This window comes from Podarcis tiliguerta, assembly GCF_965153285.1.
Source record: "Podarcis tiliguerta genome assembly, chromosome: 6".
NCBI lineage: Eukaryota > Metazoa > Chordata > Lepidosauria > Squamata > Lacertidae > Podarcis > Podarcis tiliguerta.
In genome coordinates, this window is record NC_139539.1 from 60,631,327 (window position 1) to 60,653,390 (window position 22,064).

General features: G+C 41.2%; 1 protein-coding gene across 3 annotated transcripts in view; it reads left to right on the forward strand.

Annotated features, from left to right (window-relative positions):
- Window positions 1-22,064, forward strand: part of PDE4B (phosphodiesterase 4B) — a 244,211-nt gene that overhangs the window by 18,734 nt on the left and 203,413 nt on the right. Inside the window, exons 1-4 of one of the 3 annotated variants that reach the window (XM_083448045.1) lie at window positions 5,448-5,538; window positions 13,354-13,476; window positions 16,785-16,898; window positions 19,992-20,221. In XM_083448045.1, the coding sequence (XP_083304171.1) occupies window positions 16,857-16,898; window positions 19,992-20,221 (272 nt within the window). In that variant the 5' untranslated portion in view covers window positions 5,448-5,538; window positions 13,354-13,476; window positions 16,785-16,856. Of the gene's footprint in view, window positions 1-5,447; window positions 5,539-6,152; window positions 6,183-13,353; window positions 13,477-16,784; window positions 16,899-19,991; window positions 20,222-22,064 lie in introns of those variants that run through there. The other 2 variants (XM_083448046.1, XM_083448044.1) reach the window with 2 other exon arrangements.

The window sequence follows — 22,064 nt, forward strand, 5'->3', positions numbered from 1 at the left end:
TGGATTATTTAGCTGACACTGTTGCCTCACTGTAGGGTGCTGTGCATCTAAAGGTTTTTAATTCACCATAACAGAAATAATACGTAGTTTTCAAGAAGCTAACCTTTAAAATCCAGCAGTTTAAAGAAAATTGTTGTTCTGTTTGAGAAACAAAAGGTCTTGAGTTGCTATGTTTGTGTTGCAGCTATAATATAAGTGTACTTTTCTTGTTTAAAGGTGTAACTGTGTTCTGCAATATTTTTAAACAATTGCCTTGAAAGACTTCCAGAGGATATACAACAAGGAATATCCCCAGTTCACACCAGTATCTCCAAACATTTAAATTTAGAAAGCGGCTTCTATATCTCAAAGCATTTTTTGTTTTGTTTTGTTCCTAAGAACAGCTTAGTATGGCTGTCATTCAGCTCTGATTAAATTCTAAGTATTTTCCATACCATCTGGTCCATTGCTGTGATGTGACTAATGCATCTGATTTAACACAGGCTCTTAACAAAAGCAGTTTAGGAACATCCTAAACTGCCTCCATTATATCCTCATTGTGCTGTCCGGCAGAGTTTTTTGAGGTAGTGTGGATCCTTTTATAGTTTGGCCCCAAGACTTATAAAGCCTTAACAGCTCAGGACCTCAAGGACTGTATTTACCCATATGAACCAACCCAGACCCTGCAATCATCACCCGAGGCCCTTCTCTGTGTGCCTCCTATGGGAGAGGTCCAGGGTGTGGTGAACAGGCCTTTTCTGTGGTGGCTCCCCATTTGTGGAATGCTCTCCCCAAGAAGACTCACCTGGTGCCTTGATTGCATATCTTTAGGAGTCAGGCAAAACCGTTTCTCTAAAACCAAGCCTTGGGCCATTTAAACATTCTAGGGCCTTTTAAATGTGTTTTGTTTTATTATGTATTATGTATTCTCATTTTGTATTTTTATGTTGTGAACTGCCCTGTAATCTTTGGATAAAGGGCATTATGCAAATTAAATAAACGGTAGAAATAATAAATATCCCTTGGCTCATTTTAATGAGGATTAAGACTAGGGAAAGGTGATGCTAAACCTGAGTGGAGTGGAGCTTAGCCATTTAGGTGCAAGAGGGGGGAGGCATAAGAGGAAGCACATTTATACTCACGTCTGGTTTCACTCTTTCTGTTCTGAGTAGCTTTACATTTTCACTGTGCTTTAGAGAATGGGATATAAATGCAGGTTTTTGATGATACAATACCAACCGATGTGATTTATTGTCTGAAAGGATTTTAATAAGAGTCTTTCATGATGTTATATTGAAAGTTCCTAGAATCCCAGTAGGAGTAGCTTACCTGGTCTGAATTGTATAGCACGCGTGACTGTCTTTATCCTACCCTGCTATTCACATAACTTCATGGGGGAAGATCAGAGAATTCTTTATTTCCCCTCCTACTCCCAGAGCTTAAGAAGCAAATGGATTGGCAATGCAAGTTTGTCATATTTAATGCTGGTCCCTTTCTGAAGTATTTCGTGTGTTGGCTTGTGCACGATAGTTTCTGGATAACGTTTCTTTGCATCTGAAATATTAATTGAAGATTCTATACTGAGCTGCAATAGCTAGCTTTCTTCAGCAGCGTTTCCTTCCTTGCAATTTGAAAAACAAGATAACAGTGTATACCAATTGGTAGCAGGGATAGAATAAAATCTGAAGAGTGTATCCCCCCCACCAAATAAGGAAACACCCGAGAGCAGGACTGGGGAATTCACGATGCTCTTGATCAGAGTTTCCCAAACTTGGGTCTCCAGCTGGTTTTGCATCATCCCTAACCACTGGTCCTGCTAGCTAGGGATGATGGGAGATGTTATCCAAAAACAGTTGGAGACCTAAGTTTGGGAAACCCTGCTCTAGATATGTTGAACTCCAACTCTGTCCTGTCCCAGCCATCATAGCCGGTAGTCTGGGTTGATGGGAATTGCAGTCCAGCAACATCTGGAGGACCAGATGTTCCCCCATCACTGTTCTAGAGACCTCTAACATCCAGGGAACCCATAGACTCATAGTAATTTGAGCATGGCAAACACACTTATAACATTCTTATAACATTAAACTGCTTCTCAAGTCCTGCCTGCTACAAATGTAATTGCTGCTTAAAGTATTTACATAACAACTAAACATTTATAAACATTTTAATGGGTTTACAGATTTTTTTTGCATGTGTGTTACTATATGCAGTTCCTCTCCAGTTGAAGTCAGCATCAAAAACTCCTGTTGCTCTTTCTAGATGTTCAATAATAAGATCATGAGGCTCTGAACAACAATTGCATGAATCTAGCTTTTGAGGAGATTGTTTACTATTTAGTTGTTGCCAGACCATGCAGCAATTAAAGAGTAGGGGATTTTTTGCAGGCTGTCAAGATGGTTTAGGGCTTATCTGAGGTAAAAAGATGACCGAATTATAAGGCACAAAAATATGCTATCTGGTATTAATTTTGTAGTGGCTACATAATTATATATGGGAAATAGTTTATTGAAGTAGGACTTGGTGCATGCTATTGTACATGGAAGTGAAGGCAATTTGTTTGAAAAGGATTTTAGTAGAGAGTAAAATCCTCCACAACCTAAGTCTCAAAGTAATTCAAGGCTTGATCCTTGAGTAAGAGAAGATTATCTGCAAATACTAAAGAGTCTGTGATGGATTAATCTGGGACATAAACTAACTAACTTGTTGCCTGGAGCCCCTGTAAAATGTATTTGTTTATATATAGCACTTGTACACCATGCTATAACGTAAAGTTCTCTGAGAGACTTAAAATAAGTAAAAAAATCCAATAATTTAATACAAAGTAAGACATAAAATCAATACACATACAACAAAAACAAAACTCATGGCACCTCCTAAAGTCAAAACACAGATTTTTAAAAAGAAACTCATACATAAGTTGTTTAAAAGACCTGATTGAACCAGGTGCCAAAACCATAAAGATGGCATCCGTCGAGAATTCCTTTGAAGACTGTTCCATAACTGGGATGCTACTAACAAAAAGGCCTTCTCTGTGATAGCTTACCCACCTGGAGTAGGTCAAACTAAAATATATATATTTAAATTCTATTTTGTTTTTGAAAGTTGTAACCACACACAGAATGGCCTTGTGCTTATTTGAATTCTTGGTCTTTGAAAATTTGTCTTTTCTTCGCTTCCTTAAAAAGGATATAAAACTAGAGAAGGTTTAGAAATTTGCCTCTGCCATAAAAAAATATGCCTTGTAGAGTACAGTCATACCTCGGGTTGAATATGCTTCATGTTGAGCGCGTTCGAGTTGCGCTCCGTGGCAACCCGGAAGTAACGGAGCACGTTACTTCCGGGTTTCGCCACTCGTGCATGCGCAGACGCTCAAAATGACGTTACGCGCATGCACAGAAGTGGCAAAATGTGACGTGTGCGCGCACAGATGTGCCATCGCTAGTTACATTTGCTTCTGGATGCGAACGGGGCTCCGGAACGGATCCCATTCGCACCCTGAGGTACCACTGTAATTCAAATTCTTCTCTCTCTCTCTCTCTCTCTCTCTGTGTGTGTGTGTGTGTGTGTTTGTGTGTTGGTTTGAGGAGGGTATTCTACTACCTCTGCCCTCCCAGCCTCACACCAACTACTGCCTGTGGATTGAAGACATTGTCGCCTCTCTCCTTCTGCCTGAGGAATGTGGGAGTGGGTAGGACTGCCAGCCATGTGATCGCCACTGGAGGCAGTCACTGGGAAAACCCCAAATGGGACATTCCAACATTATATTTGATCCCTAGTTGGCCCTGTACATTCAGGTAACGACATCAGACTCAGTCAAAGCCCAGTCATTGCACCAGCTTCAGGCTGCCCCTCACCTTCTGCCTCATCACCATACACAACAGGCCTGTGTTGGTGGCTCCATTCAGCCTCACTGGGAGGGGATCAGGGTTCATCCACTCAAGTTCAGGAAACGGCATTGTTAGAAATATTTTTTTCTGTGGAGAAAGGCTTACAAGTCAGGTACTCTTAGTTAAGGGTGGTGGTGGGGGAGATCCTTAATGGCAGAGCATGCTGGAGTGTCGATGGAGATATAAAGTAAGCACTGGAAATGCAAAAGCCCTTGTTTCTATCTGATGTTTTGAGAATTATTTGCCCAGTTCATTGTGTGCATATTCATCAGTGCACCCATCTCTGTATTTCCCATTCCTTGCTGCAGTGTGACCTTAAGTGCTTTCCTGTGCAGCCCCATTCATATGCAAAGGTGTTTTCTTATATATTTAAGAATATTGAATGGAAGAAATTGGAGCAGAGGTCTGCAAAAGCATATAAATAATACACCTACAAAAGAACAGTGTGAAGCAGCAAGACAAAACTGATAGTTTTGTAGACAAAGGTAACTTTAGAAATGTCCTATATTTATATCACTTAAGGATGCTGCTGATTATAAGCTACCATCTGGCTTGTTTCACACGGAGTACAAGAATAAAAGAGATGTCATGTCCAGAGCTTTATTGCTATGAAGGAGCATTTGTGAGAGATCGGGATGCTATTCCCGTGCCAAACCTTTTTGGGAGGAGAGGGGAAACGGTATCCTTTGCAGCTCAAACACAATATATATTGTCTATGGATATGCATAGAATTTTTGAAAACCAGAGAACTTTTCAGTTGCCCACTCGTAGACTGATCAGGACTATTACACAAAATATTGCTTCCCAGGTGTTCTGAGGACGCATGCCATGGGATGTTCTCAACATCTCCCTAATAAAATATTTTTTAAAATAGTGTTCTCTCTTCTTTAAAAAACAAATATGAAGAAAACCAGCTCTTCTGAACATGGTTTTCATATCTTCCATTGAATGTTGTGTATTCTAAGCAGATAGACAGACGATAGATAGATGGGTAGAGATAATTTCTGAATGCATTCTCATATTTGCATATTTCTGGTTGGCATTTTTATTTATTTATTGGTAATAGCCTCAGATTTATTTATTTGTTCTTTAATGAGCATTTCTGAAGCCAGTATTGGCAGTTTGATCTCTATATAGTGCTTCACTGGCACAGTCCCCGTTGGGGTTGTTTATGTGTGACCTTGGGCAAGTTCCTTAATCTCTCTCTGCCCTAATTCCCCTTATCTGTAAAATGTAGATGATTTTTGCTTTGAAATCCATTAGAAGCAATGTGAGTTGGGAGTGCTTTTTTTTTTTTAATAATCTGCTTGTTAAAAGTAACCAGTTGGCTTGTGTAGCCAGTCTTTTGACCTGAGAGATCACACTGTAGCTGTACAAATACAAGAAGCTGTTTTATATTGATTCAAACCACTCATCCAAGTGCTGTTTGTGGCTTTACAGGATATTGGGTTAAGATGGGATAGTGGAGTCTACCTGGTTTTAGTGGAAATGCAAAAGATTGAACCTAGAACCTTCTGCTGCATGCAAAATATTGCCCTGTTGGTGAGGTTCAGAGAGTGACAACATAAGAACAGTGACAACAGTTCTCATGACAACATGGGAACAGTGATCTCCTGCTTGTGGAATGCTCTCCTCAAGGAGGCAACTTGATGCCATCTTTATCTAGTTTTAGGTCTGTCTCCCCTTCCGCCCCCTTTGCGTGCTTTTGGTCTTCAGGTGCTAAACGAAAATGTTCACTTCGACCAGGCCTTTGGCTGATTGGCATCCGGTCAGGTTATTATTTTTACCACATATTTTGTGGTTTTTATATTGCAGTTTTATGTTCTGAACCACCCTGAGATCTATGGATTTAATAACTTAATAAGCAGCAGCAACAACAACAACAACAATTAACAACAGTCAATACTTTCCCCTTCAGATTGCTACTGAGTGGGAAAAGAACCAACAACTATGCCTGTCAACAATTGCAATAGGTATCTAGGGCTCCCAGTATCAGGGTAGGGTCTATGTTCAGCTTTGGAGTAGTAAATTCCTCTCAGCCACACTCCCCTAAGAAATAAAAACAAAAGCTTTGCTTTCTTGGTGCTGAATGGGACTGGTAGGGCAGAAGACAGGGAGGCCAACAGTAGACAGAATTCCATTTTCATTCTGCTCTGTCACTGAGCTAGGTTGCTGCCTGAGAAATCTAGAGGTCCTGAAGGCTCCCAACTAAGCTGCTAATTGCTATACGTATTTGGGAGAAGTTATATTTTGTAAAGGTCAGAGTTCATCGGCTGCCATCTTGTTTAAGTTGCGAACAGAAAGATGCAGCATGAGGTAGGCCTACACAGTGAAGCTTTGCTGGAAAATGAGAGCTGTGTCCAGATTGAGGCTTGAAGCTGTTCGCCAGGAAACAGCTCTCCCCACCCCTAGGAATACGGTGTCCTTTTCCGTTCAATTAACGGTGTCACACAGTCTGTAACTAGCCTGCCAAGACTCCCAGCAAGTCTATAGATCACTCACAGGGAGGAATGGTGGTTTATTTTTTTGTATAAGAGAAATCTGCAGGTTTTTATAGTTTTGTCAGTCCCAGCCATAGATTGGCACATTTTCTTTCTTTCTTTTCAGAAATAGCTTTGTAATTTGTTCTCATGAGTCACTTCAGTGCAGGAATGTTTAGCGCTGAGGGTTATCTGTATAAAAGAATAATTGACTTCCTGTTGGTGAATAGAAATATCAGGTAGGTGGTGTGATGAATGGTAGCTGTTTGCCACTGATTTTTTGGGGGGGGGTATTGCTTTCTCTCTGTGATTGGCTTTTTTTTAAAGAGCTTCATCTTCATTCCTGTCCTTCATGAAACCTGAAAGTTGGCATACGGGAGTCTCTAGTAACTCAATGCTATTTCAGCAATTTCCTTTACTTTGCCAATTAAGTTACTCCTGCATCATGAATTTAAAGATCCATGCCTCATGAAATTGCCAAGACACAGGTATAGACACTACTATTCAGTTTTGAATTCCTGGTCGATAAAGAACAAATGGGCTCTACTATAGGCACCCTTACACTTTCCAAGCTATCATGTGTGTCGTCTTTGGAACTGGGACAGAAAGAGAAAACCTGAGAGTACCGTGGTTTGAAAAGTAAGACAAAATGTTGGTTGAGGAGAAGGAGAGAGAAAACTGAGGGAACTTGAGTTGGCCAGGACTGCTAAGAAAAGTCATTGCAGCAAAGAGGGGGAGAGGAAACAGTAAATAGGCTTTATTTCCTCTCAGGAGAAGAGGGGCTGTGACCTAACTGAGCCTACTGTAGCACTTAAAACTCTGTGGTCCTTAATCCTTTCATATACTAACAAGCAAACATGATTTGTTATGTTTTACTGTTGAAATCTCCCACAGCGACATCCTATTTCCTCATGTGACGTCCAGTTAGTTACACGGGCAGCACCCACAGCTTGTGTGAGTGACCATGGCAGTGTACCACGAACCATCAGCTTGTTCCCAGCAAATTGCTTTTAGTCTTAGCATATTTGCTGCTGTCATTGGTGGGGAAACTGATGTAGGGAAGTGCCCTAAATAAACATTGGAAGGTGGGTGGGAGAAAAGCAACAAATCCTCCTAAAATAGATGCTATTTCATAATTTATCCTTCTTGGCACAAATTGCTTTGTCTGTCATCATATCTGTAGCTACTAATAGGATTTGGTTACCAGAACATGTACATGCTCCTTTTGAAATTTTTTAAATGGCACTCCAGTTACTCTTTGCTCAACACCCTTCACTGTAACTTGCATGTCGGAATGAGGAAAGGATATTCTGGAAATCAAAGGTAGTTTTTCTTATTTCTGTGTGATAATTGTGCAGTGTCCTGAAATGGTGACTATTAATATGCATGCACTCATTGAGACTTACAGTCTTGGGAAAAAGTAATGGTTTAAAAGCTGTGGAGAGTAAGCTCCAAATGTTTTATACCCAGCCAGATAGAAATTGCCAGTGCACAATGTTGGAATTTGCAATTCTTATTATTATAACCAGCAACTTTCCATTTACACATTCAGGTCCAAATGCAACAATGCTGCATCCCCCCCCCCCCCATTCCAAAGCTAGTTTTAGCAAACAATACTTCCTTCCTTCCTATATACATGAAAATGTAAGGCTGTCATCATGTAGCCCCACTGGAGGAATTATAGTCCTGCATTGCAGCCCTGGATTTGCATGAAATCACGGTGAGAAAAAGAGAAAGCAGGTTGCACCGCAGTAGAGGAAAACCATGGTTCTAAACAACACAGAGGTTTGAATAAAGTAGAGATGGAGCAAAACGGAGGGAAAAAATGGGCATGAATTTAGCAAATGAGAGAAATGCAAGAAGCAGAGGCTGTGGGGAAGAGGAGGAGGGAGGGAGGAAAGTTTTGACTTGACTGCCCAACATAACAGCCTGCTGCACTGCGTCCAGCTTCAGAATGACATATAATTTGGAGCTGGATTATTTTCCTAATTCAGATCATCTCATGAAATGGCACATTAGAATTTACTGTTGAAAAGAAGTGAGGTGGGTCTGATTGAGGTGAAGTCGTGTGGATCAAGGCACATACGAGGAGCTACTAATCCACAGTATCAATGGGGTAAATGAGTCCTCAGTATCCCAACCTTTGAGTGGTTCTTTAAAGGCACCTTTTATAGTCTTTTTCCTGCAGAACAAAAGAGAAAACAATACTCCCCACATGGTTCTCTGGGTTGTAGCCACTGACCTTTGGCCTTCTTAGAATGCAGAGCATTTAAATCGCTATTCATACACATTTCTAGTTCATAAATAACACAATACTCAAAAACTATAAAGTTTTTTAAAAATACCTTTTATCTCTTAGACATGCATTTTAACTCATTGACAAGTAAATGTTTTTAAAAAAATCTCGGTAGAGTTATGCTTTCATTGTCAGAATACTGAAAGAATTACTTGCACTTTCAGTTTAGCTCTGCACAAAAATTTAAACCTTGTGTCAAGAAGCAATGTAACACGTTTAAATTAATATAGATTTTCCCATCATGTTTGGAGAAAATGAAAACCAATGGCAGTATAATTGTACCTTCTCTGACAGATCGAAAGAGTTACTGGAATTTCTAAAGGAGACTAAATATGTTATACTCATTTTTAATGATTTGATTCCGGCGGCAGGGGGGGAGATTTATCTTTACAGTCCTCTAACCATTGTGACATCAAAGTAGGAGACTCGCTAATGGAAGCTGATTGTGTGTGTGTGTGAGAGAGAAGCCATAGATATGAAGTAGTAGTAGTAGTAGTTGTTACCACCGTCCTTCATCCAAGGATTTCAGGGTGGTTTACAATCTAAAAAGACAAAAATGCATAACATAGTAACAAACAAAAGCAATGCCCCTCACAGTTTAAAAGATCATTGTTGTTGTTATTGTTGTTGTTGTTTCACACCGCATGCCAAAATATATTAGTGCAGAATTGAATATGCTTATTTATCTGTATTTGTATCTGTATAGGGACGTGGGTGGCGCTGTGGGTAAAACCCTCAGCGCCTAGGACTTGCCGATCGCATGGTCGGCGGTTCGAATCCCCGCAGCGGGGTGCGCTCCCGTCACTCGGTCCCAGCGCCTGCCAACCTAGCAGTTCGAAAGCACCTCCGGGTGCAAGAAGATAAATAGGGACCGCTTACCAGCGGAAAGGTAAATGGCATTCCGTGTGCTGTGCTGGCTCGCCAGATGCAGCTTGTCACGCTGGCCACGTGACCCGGAAGTGTCTGCGGACAGCGCTGGCTCCCGGCCTATAGAGTGAGATGAGCGCACAACCCTAGAGTTGTGGCTCCTGGCCTATAGAGTGAGATGAGCGCACAACCCTAGAGTCTGGCAAGACTGGCCCGAACGGGCAGGGGTACCTTTACCTGTGTTGTTGTTTAGTCGTGTCCGACTCTTCGTGATCCCATGGACCAGAGCACGCCAGGCACTTCTGTCTTCCACTGCCTCCCGCAGTTTGGTCAAACTCATGTTGGTAGCTTTGAGAACACTGTCCAACCATTAAAAGGCCATAGATGGTTTAATTAGCTAAAGGCCTACAAGAAGAGGAACATTTTCACCTGGCACTGGAATAAGACCATTGTTTCCTGCAATAGCAATGCATCACATGACTTGCCTGGCTAGTGCCATAAATGAAACGGGCCTGTCGTACTATGTAGGCTTGTCAAAGGTGTAAGATCTTTGTTTCCAAATGTGTTGACCTGCCCTCTTAACAATTGGGTCAGACCGAGGAAAATAAGCAAATCTAGGAGCTTTGTACCAAATTGCAACACCATGTTGGTCGTCCAGCATAATGAAATGAGGATTATGTGCTGTTTTGAGTCTGTGTCCTAACTGAAACCACCTGCTGTTGCCCCTTCCCAATAAACAGCTATTATCCTGTAGGGAATCTATGTCTAATTCACAACTTTCCTTATTTGAGCTATTGAGCAAATTTATAATTGTTCAAACCTTTAAAATTTATAATTGTTCAAACCTTTTATAATTGTTCAAACCTTTAAAACTACGAATAAAGGAAACAAGTGTTTGTTTATATAAAAAAAGTTTGAAATAACTGGATGTACTTTAGTTTTAAAATTTTCAGCAATTTTACATGAAGGCACAGTTTCTGAGAACCTGCTTCTTCCATGTGTGCAAAGCAGCTGATTTTAGATTTGGACTATACTACCCGTTTACTTTGTTAAAAGTTGCTAGCAGATCCTAAGGTGCTGCTGATCGCTCAGGAAATTGGATGGTTTCAGTGTGATCCCAGCTGACAAGTGATATAATTACATCTGTGTGACTGGATAATCTCTTTCATCCATTTGTTGCTTCCTAAAAGCTTTTCCCCTTAATTCACTCTCAGGACTCTGCTTTTTATCCCTGAATCATCTGTTTTGGTTTGTCTGTAAGAGTTTGTTGCAGTGATCAGTATCATTTCCTTCTAAAAGCATATTTGTTTTTTCCTCACCATTATTTATTTTTTAAAGTTGAATGCCCTCCAAAACCCCACAGAACTCTCTTCTCTAACCTATTGAATAGGCAGTAGTCTCCCCCTCCCCCCACCGAAAAGATAGGAATCTTTATAGGATCAGAAATACAGTTTGGTCTCTGTAATTACAAACCTGTCATCCTGTATCTGCTTCAGACAAAATCCAAACAAAACAATTATGACTGCAGTAAATTGGTCCTTCAGAACATGCTGTCCATAATTTAGAGGTGATAATAATCTTACTTTAAAACTAGGTGTGGATAATAGTTTCTCTCTGTTGGAATTAATGAAATTTGACATGTTGAAAAGGAGGTAGGTAACGAACATTGAGTCATCTTGTTCTGAGTACTGACCTCTAGCAACAGAAAACTATGATTATTATTTTTTAACAAACACTAAAAAGACAGTGTTGCACTCTTGTTTTCATCAGCTGGTTATGTTGCTGTTTTCTAAAATCAAATTGAGTTAAGAAATTACCATACTTTCTGTTTTTAAGTGTAGACTGATCAGGTGTTTTTTTTATTCCGCCATGCAGCACAAAACCTCCAGATAAAAACCTGGCGAACCAAAGGCTTATATCGCCTAATAGACTTTTATAAAAATAACAACCTTTGTCAACACAAGAAATACAAGACAAACTAGAAGACACCCAAATGCCCTGGTTAAGACAACACCAACTACATGCCCTCTTAAACAACCCAACAGTAAAATTAGCAGCAACTAGGCCCCTGACAACCTTCGAAAAACTCTTCCTAACAACAAAGGGAAACGGTAAAGGGACGGTATCCGCAATATACAAAATACTACTCCAAAATCCCGCAAATCCCCTAGATGCAATAAAAAACAATGGGAGAATGACATAGGCTATGAGATTAACCCCACTCAATGGACCAGAATGTGGTCTAAACCCCCCTTTAAATCCATATCAACAAAAAGAAAAGAACTCACACTGAAACTCACCTACAGGTGGTACCCAACACCAAGAAAACTAGCGCTAATACGCCCAGGAACCTCACCAAAATGCTGGAGAGGGTGCACCTCCACAGGCAGATACCTCCACATGTGGTGGGAGTGTCCCAAAATCCAACTATTCTGGACAACAGCCATACGAGAAATATGTAAAATAACTAAGCAAGTTAACTAACTATATACTATATATATATATAACTATATATATTAACTATTAACTATAACTAAGCAAGTTAACTAACTAAAATAACTAAGCACCCCAGAATTGGCCCTACTAAACATCTTCCAAGACAACAATGCCCATTTACACCACAAAGAACTCATAACCCACCTACTTTCAGCAGACAGAAACACCATAACCAGACACTGGAGAGACCTGTCAGGAGTAAGCATGGACCAATGGTACCAAATAGTATGGGAAACAGCCCTACTAGAAAAATTAACCAATAAACTGAAACTGACACAGGGACAAACAGAAGAAGACGCCTTCACCCCGGTATGGCTCCCCTTTATCACATACACAGCCCAACAAGACAATGACAATAATCCACCAACAGCATACAAATCAATATGGCTAGCCTGATCCAAAACACCCACCCACCCCACTCACACAAAGATCACCACAGCCAATCACAAACAAACAATCACACCCTAGGCCAACCCCAACCTCTCTCACCACCAAAGGAACACAAGTGAACAACACAAGCAACGCTGACACCAAACTCTACATACATTAAGCATAATAGAAACATCGCCACCCGACCCCACCCCCATCCATCTTCCCTCCCTCCACCCCCCTTTCCCCCCCTTTTTCCTTCCCCCCCTAATGCCTCAACAAATGAAATGGATTTGTAAAAATGTTACATGGGGGAAAAAATATGAGGCATTACACTTACTTCTGTAAAACAAGAAAATCCTTAATAAAATATTTAATAAAATTAACAAAAAAAAGAGTGCTGAAAGTTACTAATATGAACTGTAATATGAGTGCTGAAAGTAACTAATATTTTGGAGTTTCTAGAGAGCATACAAGGACCCTTGTTTTATCTGAATGGCTGAAATACATTTTCTTCAATGACTGAGATTTGGGGATTTATATCCCCAAGTACACAAGATATGGAGCATAAATTTGATGGTGATGTCACACACCAAAGAGTGCTGCTCTCTATAAGTTGCTAGTAAATAAGCCATGAAGAAATTATTTGGCATTAGATGTAGCTGCCAGACCTAAAAATAGGTCAGTCTTGCAATGAGAGAAATGAAAAGGTTACTCTGGATGACATGATCAGGCAGCACAATAGGAATGGTGACTGCCCATGTGGGCCCAGTCATAGAATTTGAATAATGTGAGCAATTAAGCCAAATAGGCAGTTATTACAGTTAAAATATCAGATAATGATCTCAAGCTTAATATGGCAGATTGGGAGAACTACTCATGCCATTTGAATATCTGGGCTTCATTGGTTCCTGGTGAAAACATAATGGTATAAACACAATCTCTTATGGTGACCCAGATCCCTGACATCATGTTCCAGGTTGCTCCAGCAGAAATAGAGACAGTACATGAGTTGCCCATCTCTCAAATGCTAAATGGATTCAGAGTTGTCTTCATATGTGCTAACTTCCAGCTAATGGAGAAAAATGCCAAATTGCCGAAGGTCAGTGTGTCCATTTGCCATTGATGAAGCTCAGATCTTCATCAAGATTTCTAAGTTGTGATCTTAGATGTACTCAGCAATTTAAGTGCTTCAAGCACAATCTTTGAGAAACTGGTGTGTAATGCAACTAGGGTTTTCTTTTGAAATTTATAGTTCATAATCAGTGGCAAACTTGAACAGCCTCTAATCAACAAAAAAGAGCACTCTTTACTCAGCTAGACCTCAAGGCTCCAAACATTGGGCCATAGCCAACACTGTAGCTCCTCTGCTGTAAGGGAATTCTGTGTGCACAGCAGAACTTCCTCTTCCTCTCCCCGTCCAGCCCCCACATGCCCCCAGAGTCAGCTTCAGAGAGTTGGAACCCCACTAGTACAGCATTGGGTGCAACCCATAAATTCTAGTTCTCATCCACAGGAAAATGGCTGGACTATGAAAGAGACTGAAAATACAGGAAGTCACTTTCTTCAGTTAGTTAAAAGAACGGTCTCTTCTGGATATGAAGTTTACTTGCATTTAATTGGATTGCTTCTGTTTTTATACATCATTTAAAGTCAGGGTTTCATACGTGAGGGAAGAGCACGCATGGCATTCTGCAGTGTGCTGAGAAGGGACCGTTGCTTATTTTCTGACAAGAGGACTTGATATAAGGCTATTGGTTGGTTGGTGTTCAAAATCTGATTAGTCACTGCGGTTTGTTGTTTAAATATTGTCTTGTAGCTTGGTTTTCCTCTTATTGTCTCTGGAGATTCTAAGTGTCAGTGTGTTTATTTGTTTTTGTTTTTGTTTACTGAACTCTGTGTTAGAGGTGTGTATGGGGGAATCCAAAGGATGTATATTCATATCTTGAAGGAATTATGTAAGCATTGAGCTACTGCATTGATTTGTTAGATCAAAGGGCCTCTGTGGAATGTTGCTGTTGGGCACTCATAGCCCACGTTTGCCTCAGCACAGATATCCAATAATTGGATTCATATTCATTTCTTCAATCAGTTTTATATGTTATGTGTAGAGAGTCAAGAGGGCCCACACTGTTGTTTCACTGCACATTGCTTCTAGAAGAAAGAGATGTTCTGCAGGGTATTTATGGAGAAATGTATGTTCCTGCTACACCGGTTCTCATGGGAAATGGTGTTGCACACCACCACAATCTTCAAGTGGTGCGATATTCTAGGAGTTCCAGCACTTGCCCAGCATTCATGTTTTCTTTTGGGAATGAGGGAAAGACTGTGGCGTCTTTATGATATATGGTTTGGTTTTTTTTACACATACATACAACCAGAGCCTATGATGGAGGGGTTCATAGAAGAGAAGAAGAAGAGTTTGGATTTGATATCTCGCTTTATCACTACCCGAAGGAGTCTCAAAGCGGCTAACATTCTCCTTTCCCTTCCTCCCCCACAACAAACACTCTGTGAGGTAAGTGGGGCTGAGAGACTTCAAAGAAGTGTGACTGGCCCAAGGTCACCCAGCAGCTGCATGCGGAGGAACGGGGACGCAAACCCGGTTCACCAGATTACGAGACTACCGCTCTTAACCACTACACCACACTGGCTCCCATAGCATGAACACCCAATAGGGTATTGCTTCTTCCACAGCCACAGTCTTGGATTCAAACAGAAATCGAACATTGCTCTCACATATTGCTCTGATTCTCTCTCCAGCTTGCTGCTTTAATTCTAGATCACATCACTGCCACTGAACTCTGATTCTGGCTTCGTCCTTTTAACTAAACATGAGCTGGGGCGGGGGACCCACCCATTTGCTGTCTCCCACAGAGCCCCTTTCCTTTGTTTTCCTTAATGGCCCATCACCCAGACAATCACCTCAACAGGAAGCTAGCCCGGCTTATATGTCAACACTTGCGGGATGGAGGGAAACCCAGGAACTCTCAAAAGAGTCAACATTATCAGTTTCCAAATTCACCCCGTTGTGGGGATTTGAACCGCCAACCTTCCGATCAGCAAGCCCAAGAGGGTCAGTGGTTTAGACCACAGTGCCACCTGCGTCCCAGCTCTGTCCCAGCTCCTGCCAACGTAGCAGTTTAAAAGCATGCCAGTGCAAGTAGATAAATAGGTACCGCTGCGGTGGGAAGGTAAACAGTGTTTCTGTGCGCTCTGGCACTCGTCACGGTCCTCCATGCGCCAGTAGCGGTTTAGTCATGCTGGCCACATGACCCGGGAAACTGTCTGTGGTCAAACGCTGGCTCCCTTGCCTAAAAGCTAGATGAGCACCGTAACCCCATAGTTGCCTTTGACTGGACTTAACCGTCCAGAGGTCCTTTACCTTTTACCTTTTTACCTGTTTTATAGTGCTCATACAAACTGAAGGCACTATCCAGTTCCTATCCTGCAAAGAGCTGGAACTTTCAGGTGGTTCATTGATAATGAAGCCGAGTTATGCTGTGTCATGCTATTGGTCTTTCTTACCCAGTACTGCTTGCTCTGTCAACAAGTTTCTAAGGACTCAGCAGATATTTCCCACCACAGCTGGCTTTTAACTTGAAATGCCAGGAATTGAAACCTAGAGCCATTTGTGTGTAAGGCATGTGCCTTATTGTGGTGCTATAAGTTCTTCCTATTGTGTGAATTAATCTTTCTGTGATTGTCCTAAAATGACATGGCTTGGCATGGCTTCAGGAAATGATTAAAGTGAGAAATGGATTGTTTCTAAGCACCATCCTTCTATACAGGGGGAATCATGGTGATTGACCTGTAAAGATTATTTGGGCCCGTAGTATTTTTACAGTTACTCTCGAGAAGTGATAAATACACACATGGTTTCCTTACTTTAGCTGAATAAATATAGATTAATGGTGTAATGATCAATTAAGAATTTATAATCCATCTGCTTCTTGTTAATCTAAAATGAGACGATGCATTCTGGAGATGGGATGTTTGGGGGGTTTGGCTGGTGGTGGGGGAAGTTGTTGCTGTTGTTTTTTGTATTATTATTTTAGATTTTTCTGTGATTGATGTGGAAATTGTTTAGTTTGGTTTTGTATTTTTTATGTTTTATTTTTTGTTTATGAGTACTTTTGCTATGTTGTAGTTATGTATTCCTTTTCATTTTGTAGGCTGTCTTGAGCATGGCTTGAACTGTGGAAAAGTATGTATGTATGTATGTATGTATGTACCTTCCCAAAACTGAACTCAGTTATTATTTTGCAAAATAATTATATTTATGGAGTTCTACTGTGTCCAAGTATTTTCATGACAAATCCACATATGAAGGCAGAGTCAATTGTGGAAAAAATGTGTGATTGATCCTTCAGCACGGACTGAGAATATGATTATCTTCTGTTTTGCTAGGTTTATTGGTCTGGCGGAAAACACCACTGAGAAGAGTGCTTGACATAACTGGGACAATTTTCGATCGCTATCATGAAGAAAAGCAGGAGTGTGATGACGGTCACCACAGATGGTGTAAGTGTGTGTTTTATATATGTACAGGGGGCTACCTTCACCTAGTTAATTCACATTCCAGTTGACACAGTTGTTTGTATATGCATTACTTTGCCTCCTATTTAAAAGACTTCTTATTCACAACAGATACAGGCACTTACATTAAGGCATTTCTTTGAGAACATCAGCCAGTCACACACTTCCTGCTGCTTTAAATATATATCAGCAAGAAGTGCCAGTGCCCTTTGTGACACATGATTTATGCTTTTGCAGAAAAACAGTATATTGGGCTGCATAGAGAACTGAAAGTTGGCTTGCTCATAGCTGAGAAAAAGCTAGATGCATTGGGTGCAGAATTTGCTCCTGCTTAAAAGGAAAATGGGATTGGTACAAAGGTAGGCCCAGTAGCATCATGCAGCATCTTTGGCCTCCATGCCCATTGCTGTGTTGGCACCTTCCCTGAGTCTCCTGTGCCAGCAGGCTTGTACCTACTGCTTTAATTTTCCCCAAAACCTCTAAGGCAAGCATAGGCAAAGTCGGCCTTCCAGATGATTTGGGACTACAACTCCCATCATCCCTGACCACTGGTCCTTTTAGCTAGGGCTGATGGGAGTTATAGTCCCATAAACATCTGGAGGGCCGAGTTTGCCTATGCCTGCTTTAAGGCTATCAATGGCTACTAGCCACGATTAACTATATACAGTGGTACCTCGGGTTAAGAACTTAATTCGTTCTGGAGCTCTGTTCTTAACCTGAAGCAAAGTTCTTAACTTGAGGTACTATTTCTGGGTTAGCTGAGTCTGTAACCTGAAGCTTCTGTAACCTGAAGCATTTGTAACCCAAGATACCACTGTATTACATTCATTATCACAGGCAGGATGCCTATGAATACCAACTTATGGGGGACATGAGTGGAAGAGTACTGTTGCATTCATGTTCTCTTTGTGGGTGTTGATCTGTTTCAGAAGAGAGCTCTTCTTATGTTCTTAGTGTTGCTCCAGAGAAATGTGGGAACTTCAAACCATATCTCAAAGCTTTCTGGTGCTGATCGCAGTGCTGCTGCTGCCACCACCAGAGACTGGCAATGCTGGAGGGCCCCATCCAGGTCTCTTTGCTGAGTTCTGTCTCAAACCTCAAACATTGAACATATCTATTTCCTTATGAAAATAAGTTCTTCCCTGGGAGGAAATGGGGGTCACTGGAAGGTGAGATACCTCACCCTGCAAAAATCCTGTTTGAATCCCCCCCCCGACATTCTTAATGTTCAAAAGGTCCACATGAATTTCTCATGCTCTGATGTGCTCTTTTTTCCACATTTGTTCTGGACTAGTTTGAAAGTATGAGGGGTTGGAGAGAAAACTTATTTAACTAGGCCGCTAAATTCCCCTCTCCCCCACTTTACTTTTATGTAGATTGCAACCCTTTAAAAAAGGGAAGTAGCAAAGCTATATAAGGTTATTAGCTACAAGAATGTGCCATGTTAGTGACAAGAAAGAAGTTACTACTCAATATTTTTAGTCAACTATTGACCTTTCCCCAATTGTTTAAACTATTGTGATGGAACTAACATTGCTTTCAGAAGCTCTTGTATTACCAAATTGGCCCGAATGTAAGCCACAGCCCCCCCCCCCCAAATTTTGCCAGGGAAAAGTTCAAGTGCAGCTTATATTTGTGACCTTACGCCACCAGCAAAGGTCCCCCCACCCCAGGAAGCAGCCCAGGAGAGCGGGGCAATGGCACGCAGCCTGCCCGTTTCTCCCAGGCCTCCCCCAAGCCGTCAGGGTGGGAGGCCGCCAGCAAAGCGGCACGGCTCCCCCCCCCCCCGAGAACCGCCAGGAGTGTGGGGGCAATGGCGCACAGCCTGCCCGCTGCTCCCAAGCCTCCCCTGAGCCTCTGGAAAGAAGGGGGAAGGGGGGGGGGAGACCGGCAGGAATCAGCCCGGGGATTTTCTTTTTTTTTCTCCTCCCCCTTCAATTTTAAAGGTGCGGCATATTTGTGCGTATGGGTTATATTTGGGCCAATATGGTATTCTGGTCTGTTGTTTTGCTTCACAAATTGTGCAGTTGGTCAAGCTTTTTTTTCACTAAGCATGACCTATAACGAGGTTTTTTCTTGGTTACATGGTTAATTTGGAAAGAGCTGATGAACAAGTCTGGGTTTGGATGACACACCAAGTCAAGAGTGGGGAACTTTTCTGGCTCCATTATTAGGATCAGTCTCACAGGCCATTTTTAACAGGTAGACAGCCACTGACCTGTCAATTACTCGGTGGCGCAATGATGTCAGGTGCTGCTAAAATGAAGGGGTTTATTGTTTTTTAAGCAGGCTCTGTTTTGTCATTGGATGAGCAGGGGTTAAATGCTGCTGCTTTGGTTGTGCACCCCGTTCCCTTCTGGGAACAGGAGCATGCAGTTAACACAGAATTCTACCTTGCCCACCTGATAACCTCATAATTCATATCAGTTAGTGGACAGGTAGCTATGGTTTTGGGAAAACGGACTTATGGGCCTGCTTGGACCTCCTGACATGCCCAAACTGGCCCATGGGCCAAAGCTTCCTCACCTCTGTACTAAGCAAAACCTTGGCTTGGTTCATGGCAACAAAGCAGCAAATAGGACCAGAGGTATGTGGCAAAGCGACTGCATTCTGCTCTCTGGAAGCCTGCATATCTGTGTGAAGTTAAACTTTGGCTTGGCATGACACATGAATCACGCCATTATGCCCCTTTGAGTTCAGCATGTGTTTAAGTTACGTGTTTAGGCTGATGGGTGAATTGCACCCAACACCATTTTGAACTGACTTTTTACTCATTTACAGCTATTTTGTAATTTCACTGTTGTAGTCACAAGCTGGAAGCCAATCACACAGCTTGCCAAAATATATTAGTGCAGAATTGAATGTGCTTATTTATCTGTATCTATACATGTTATCAAAACACACACACATACACACACACACTATATGTTAAGAAACTATTTTATATGTTTTTCATGTGAATGAACAGTGTACCTTTCCATTTTGTATTTGTAAGCATTGTTGATATTCTAATTCATGAAATGGAATCCCTGTATAAATAAAATCTCTAATTTATTTATTTATTTATTTATTTTACAGAATGTGAAAGATTACTTAGAATGCGGCCTGAGCAAGTCTTATAGCGCATCTAGTAACACCCTTGGCATAGATCTCTGGAGAGGAAGAAGATGCTGCTCTGGTAATTTGCAGTTGCCACCGCTGTCCCAAAGGCAGAGTGAAAGAGCAAGAACACCAGATAACATTTCTAGACCCACGACTTTGCCCCTACTGAACCTTCCCAGCATTGCTATTACCACTTACCAGGATAGGTAAGTTTCTCGAAGAGAGATTACATCTGGGAAGTTTGTTACGTATTATCTTGAGTTCTTTAGGCCTTTCTTTTGTTAGAAAGACTGTTTCATAACAATAAATGCTCATGTTTCAAAACCGGATTTCCATGGCATGTGCATTTTATAAAAACCATTAAGAGGTGAAGCAGTTATTCCTTGATCCTTTGACCATGTTAAGTGTACACCAAGAGCCATGGAATGCTGAAAAGATGAGGGTAAAAGAAAATTGAGGAGTACTGAAGGTGAATTGGCTTTCTAGAGCTTCTAACAGTTTACCTGTATCCCTGAACAGGAGCACTCCTGGGGGCAGATATACTGCAGTATTTTGTTGCAGGTCCTACTTGTTCAATTTAATTTGTGAAATATTTTTCCAGTATAAAGATGCAAAATATATATGCTTGAAATTTTAATGCTAATTTAATTACTGTATTACTGTATTTTGCCTTTATAATATCTTCAAAAATGACAAAACCAATTGTCATTGGTTAGGAAGGATATTATAATCTCAGTGGAGAGGGAAAAAGTGATTCTGCCATCTGTAACAGTCCATATTCTCAAGGAAACTTTATCTGAAAACTTTCCAGAGACTATTAGAATATATTTGAGGGCATGAGCAGAATGTGTATCTTTCAGCAAGATCTACTTAATGAATTCTGTTGGATGTTAGTGATGCCTTGTTCAACAAAAATTCATGGGGGGCGTGAAGCCCTTTCTTTTCACAAATCCCAAATGAATAGCAAAGAAAATGCATGTGTCTTTTCTTAGGATACCCAATGCATTATGTTTGAACAGCTTGTCTCCTTTTGCCTTTAATCTGTATAGCTTTCTATTACTTTAGAAAGATGAAACATTCTTTGATCTTATTACCTTTGCATACGTTTATTTTAAAAACTTAAAACTTTTCCAACCTGGATATGTTGCAAGATCCCAACACTATTAACGAACAAGTTCAATCTAAAGTATGTTACTTAAAGTCTTAAACAGCTCAGGACTGCAATACCTCAAGGACAGCCTCTCCCCTTATGAACCAACCCAGACCCTGCAACAATCACCACCTGAGGCCCTTATTTGTGCGCCTCTTTTATGAGAAGTTTGGAGGGCGGCAACATAAGAATGAGCTTTTTCTGCCTTGGCTCTACGCTTGTGGGATATTCTTCCCAGGGAGGTTTGGCTGGCACCTTTAGATGCCAGGCAAGAAACACCTATCTTCTCCCAGGCCTTTGACTAGTTAAACTATTTATGGCCTTGCTTCATTCATGGGAATAAGAAGCATCCGTCAGTTACCCTGTCACCCTGAATGATGATGTTATTGCTCTTCCTCTGAAAAAAAGAGAGAGGCCTGGAGCTGTGTTTCCCCCATCAGCTGTATGATTCGCCAACAGACTATGATCATTTCAACAGTTTTGTAGTTGTGCCTACTCTCTTCCCAGCTGAAAAACCTTTCCACAGCCTCATATGTGCTAACAGACTCACACTCCGCTCACAAAACACCCCTCTCACTTTTGAACAGTTGGTCATAAATAGTCCAAACTGAGGAGCTGAGCCAAGGGTGTTTACTTCAGGTTTTTCCTTTGGTTGCATTTATTTGATTTGAAGTGAAAGTGTATATTGGCAAGACCAGTGTTGGTCTGAATATCTAGCTGATCTCTGCTTATATTTGATTTCTCATTCATCTCCTTTCAATGATAGTAAACGACTTTTAAATGATTATCCAAAGCTGGCTTTGGCAGCCTGAATAAGTGTATAGATTGCCATGAATATGCGGTATGTGGGATTGGGTGAAAGATAAAACACAGGTGTTCCTCTCTTTCCGAATTGGTTA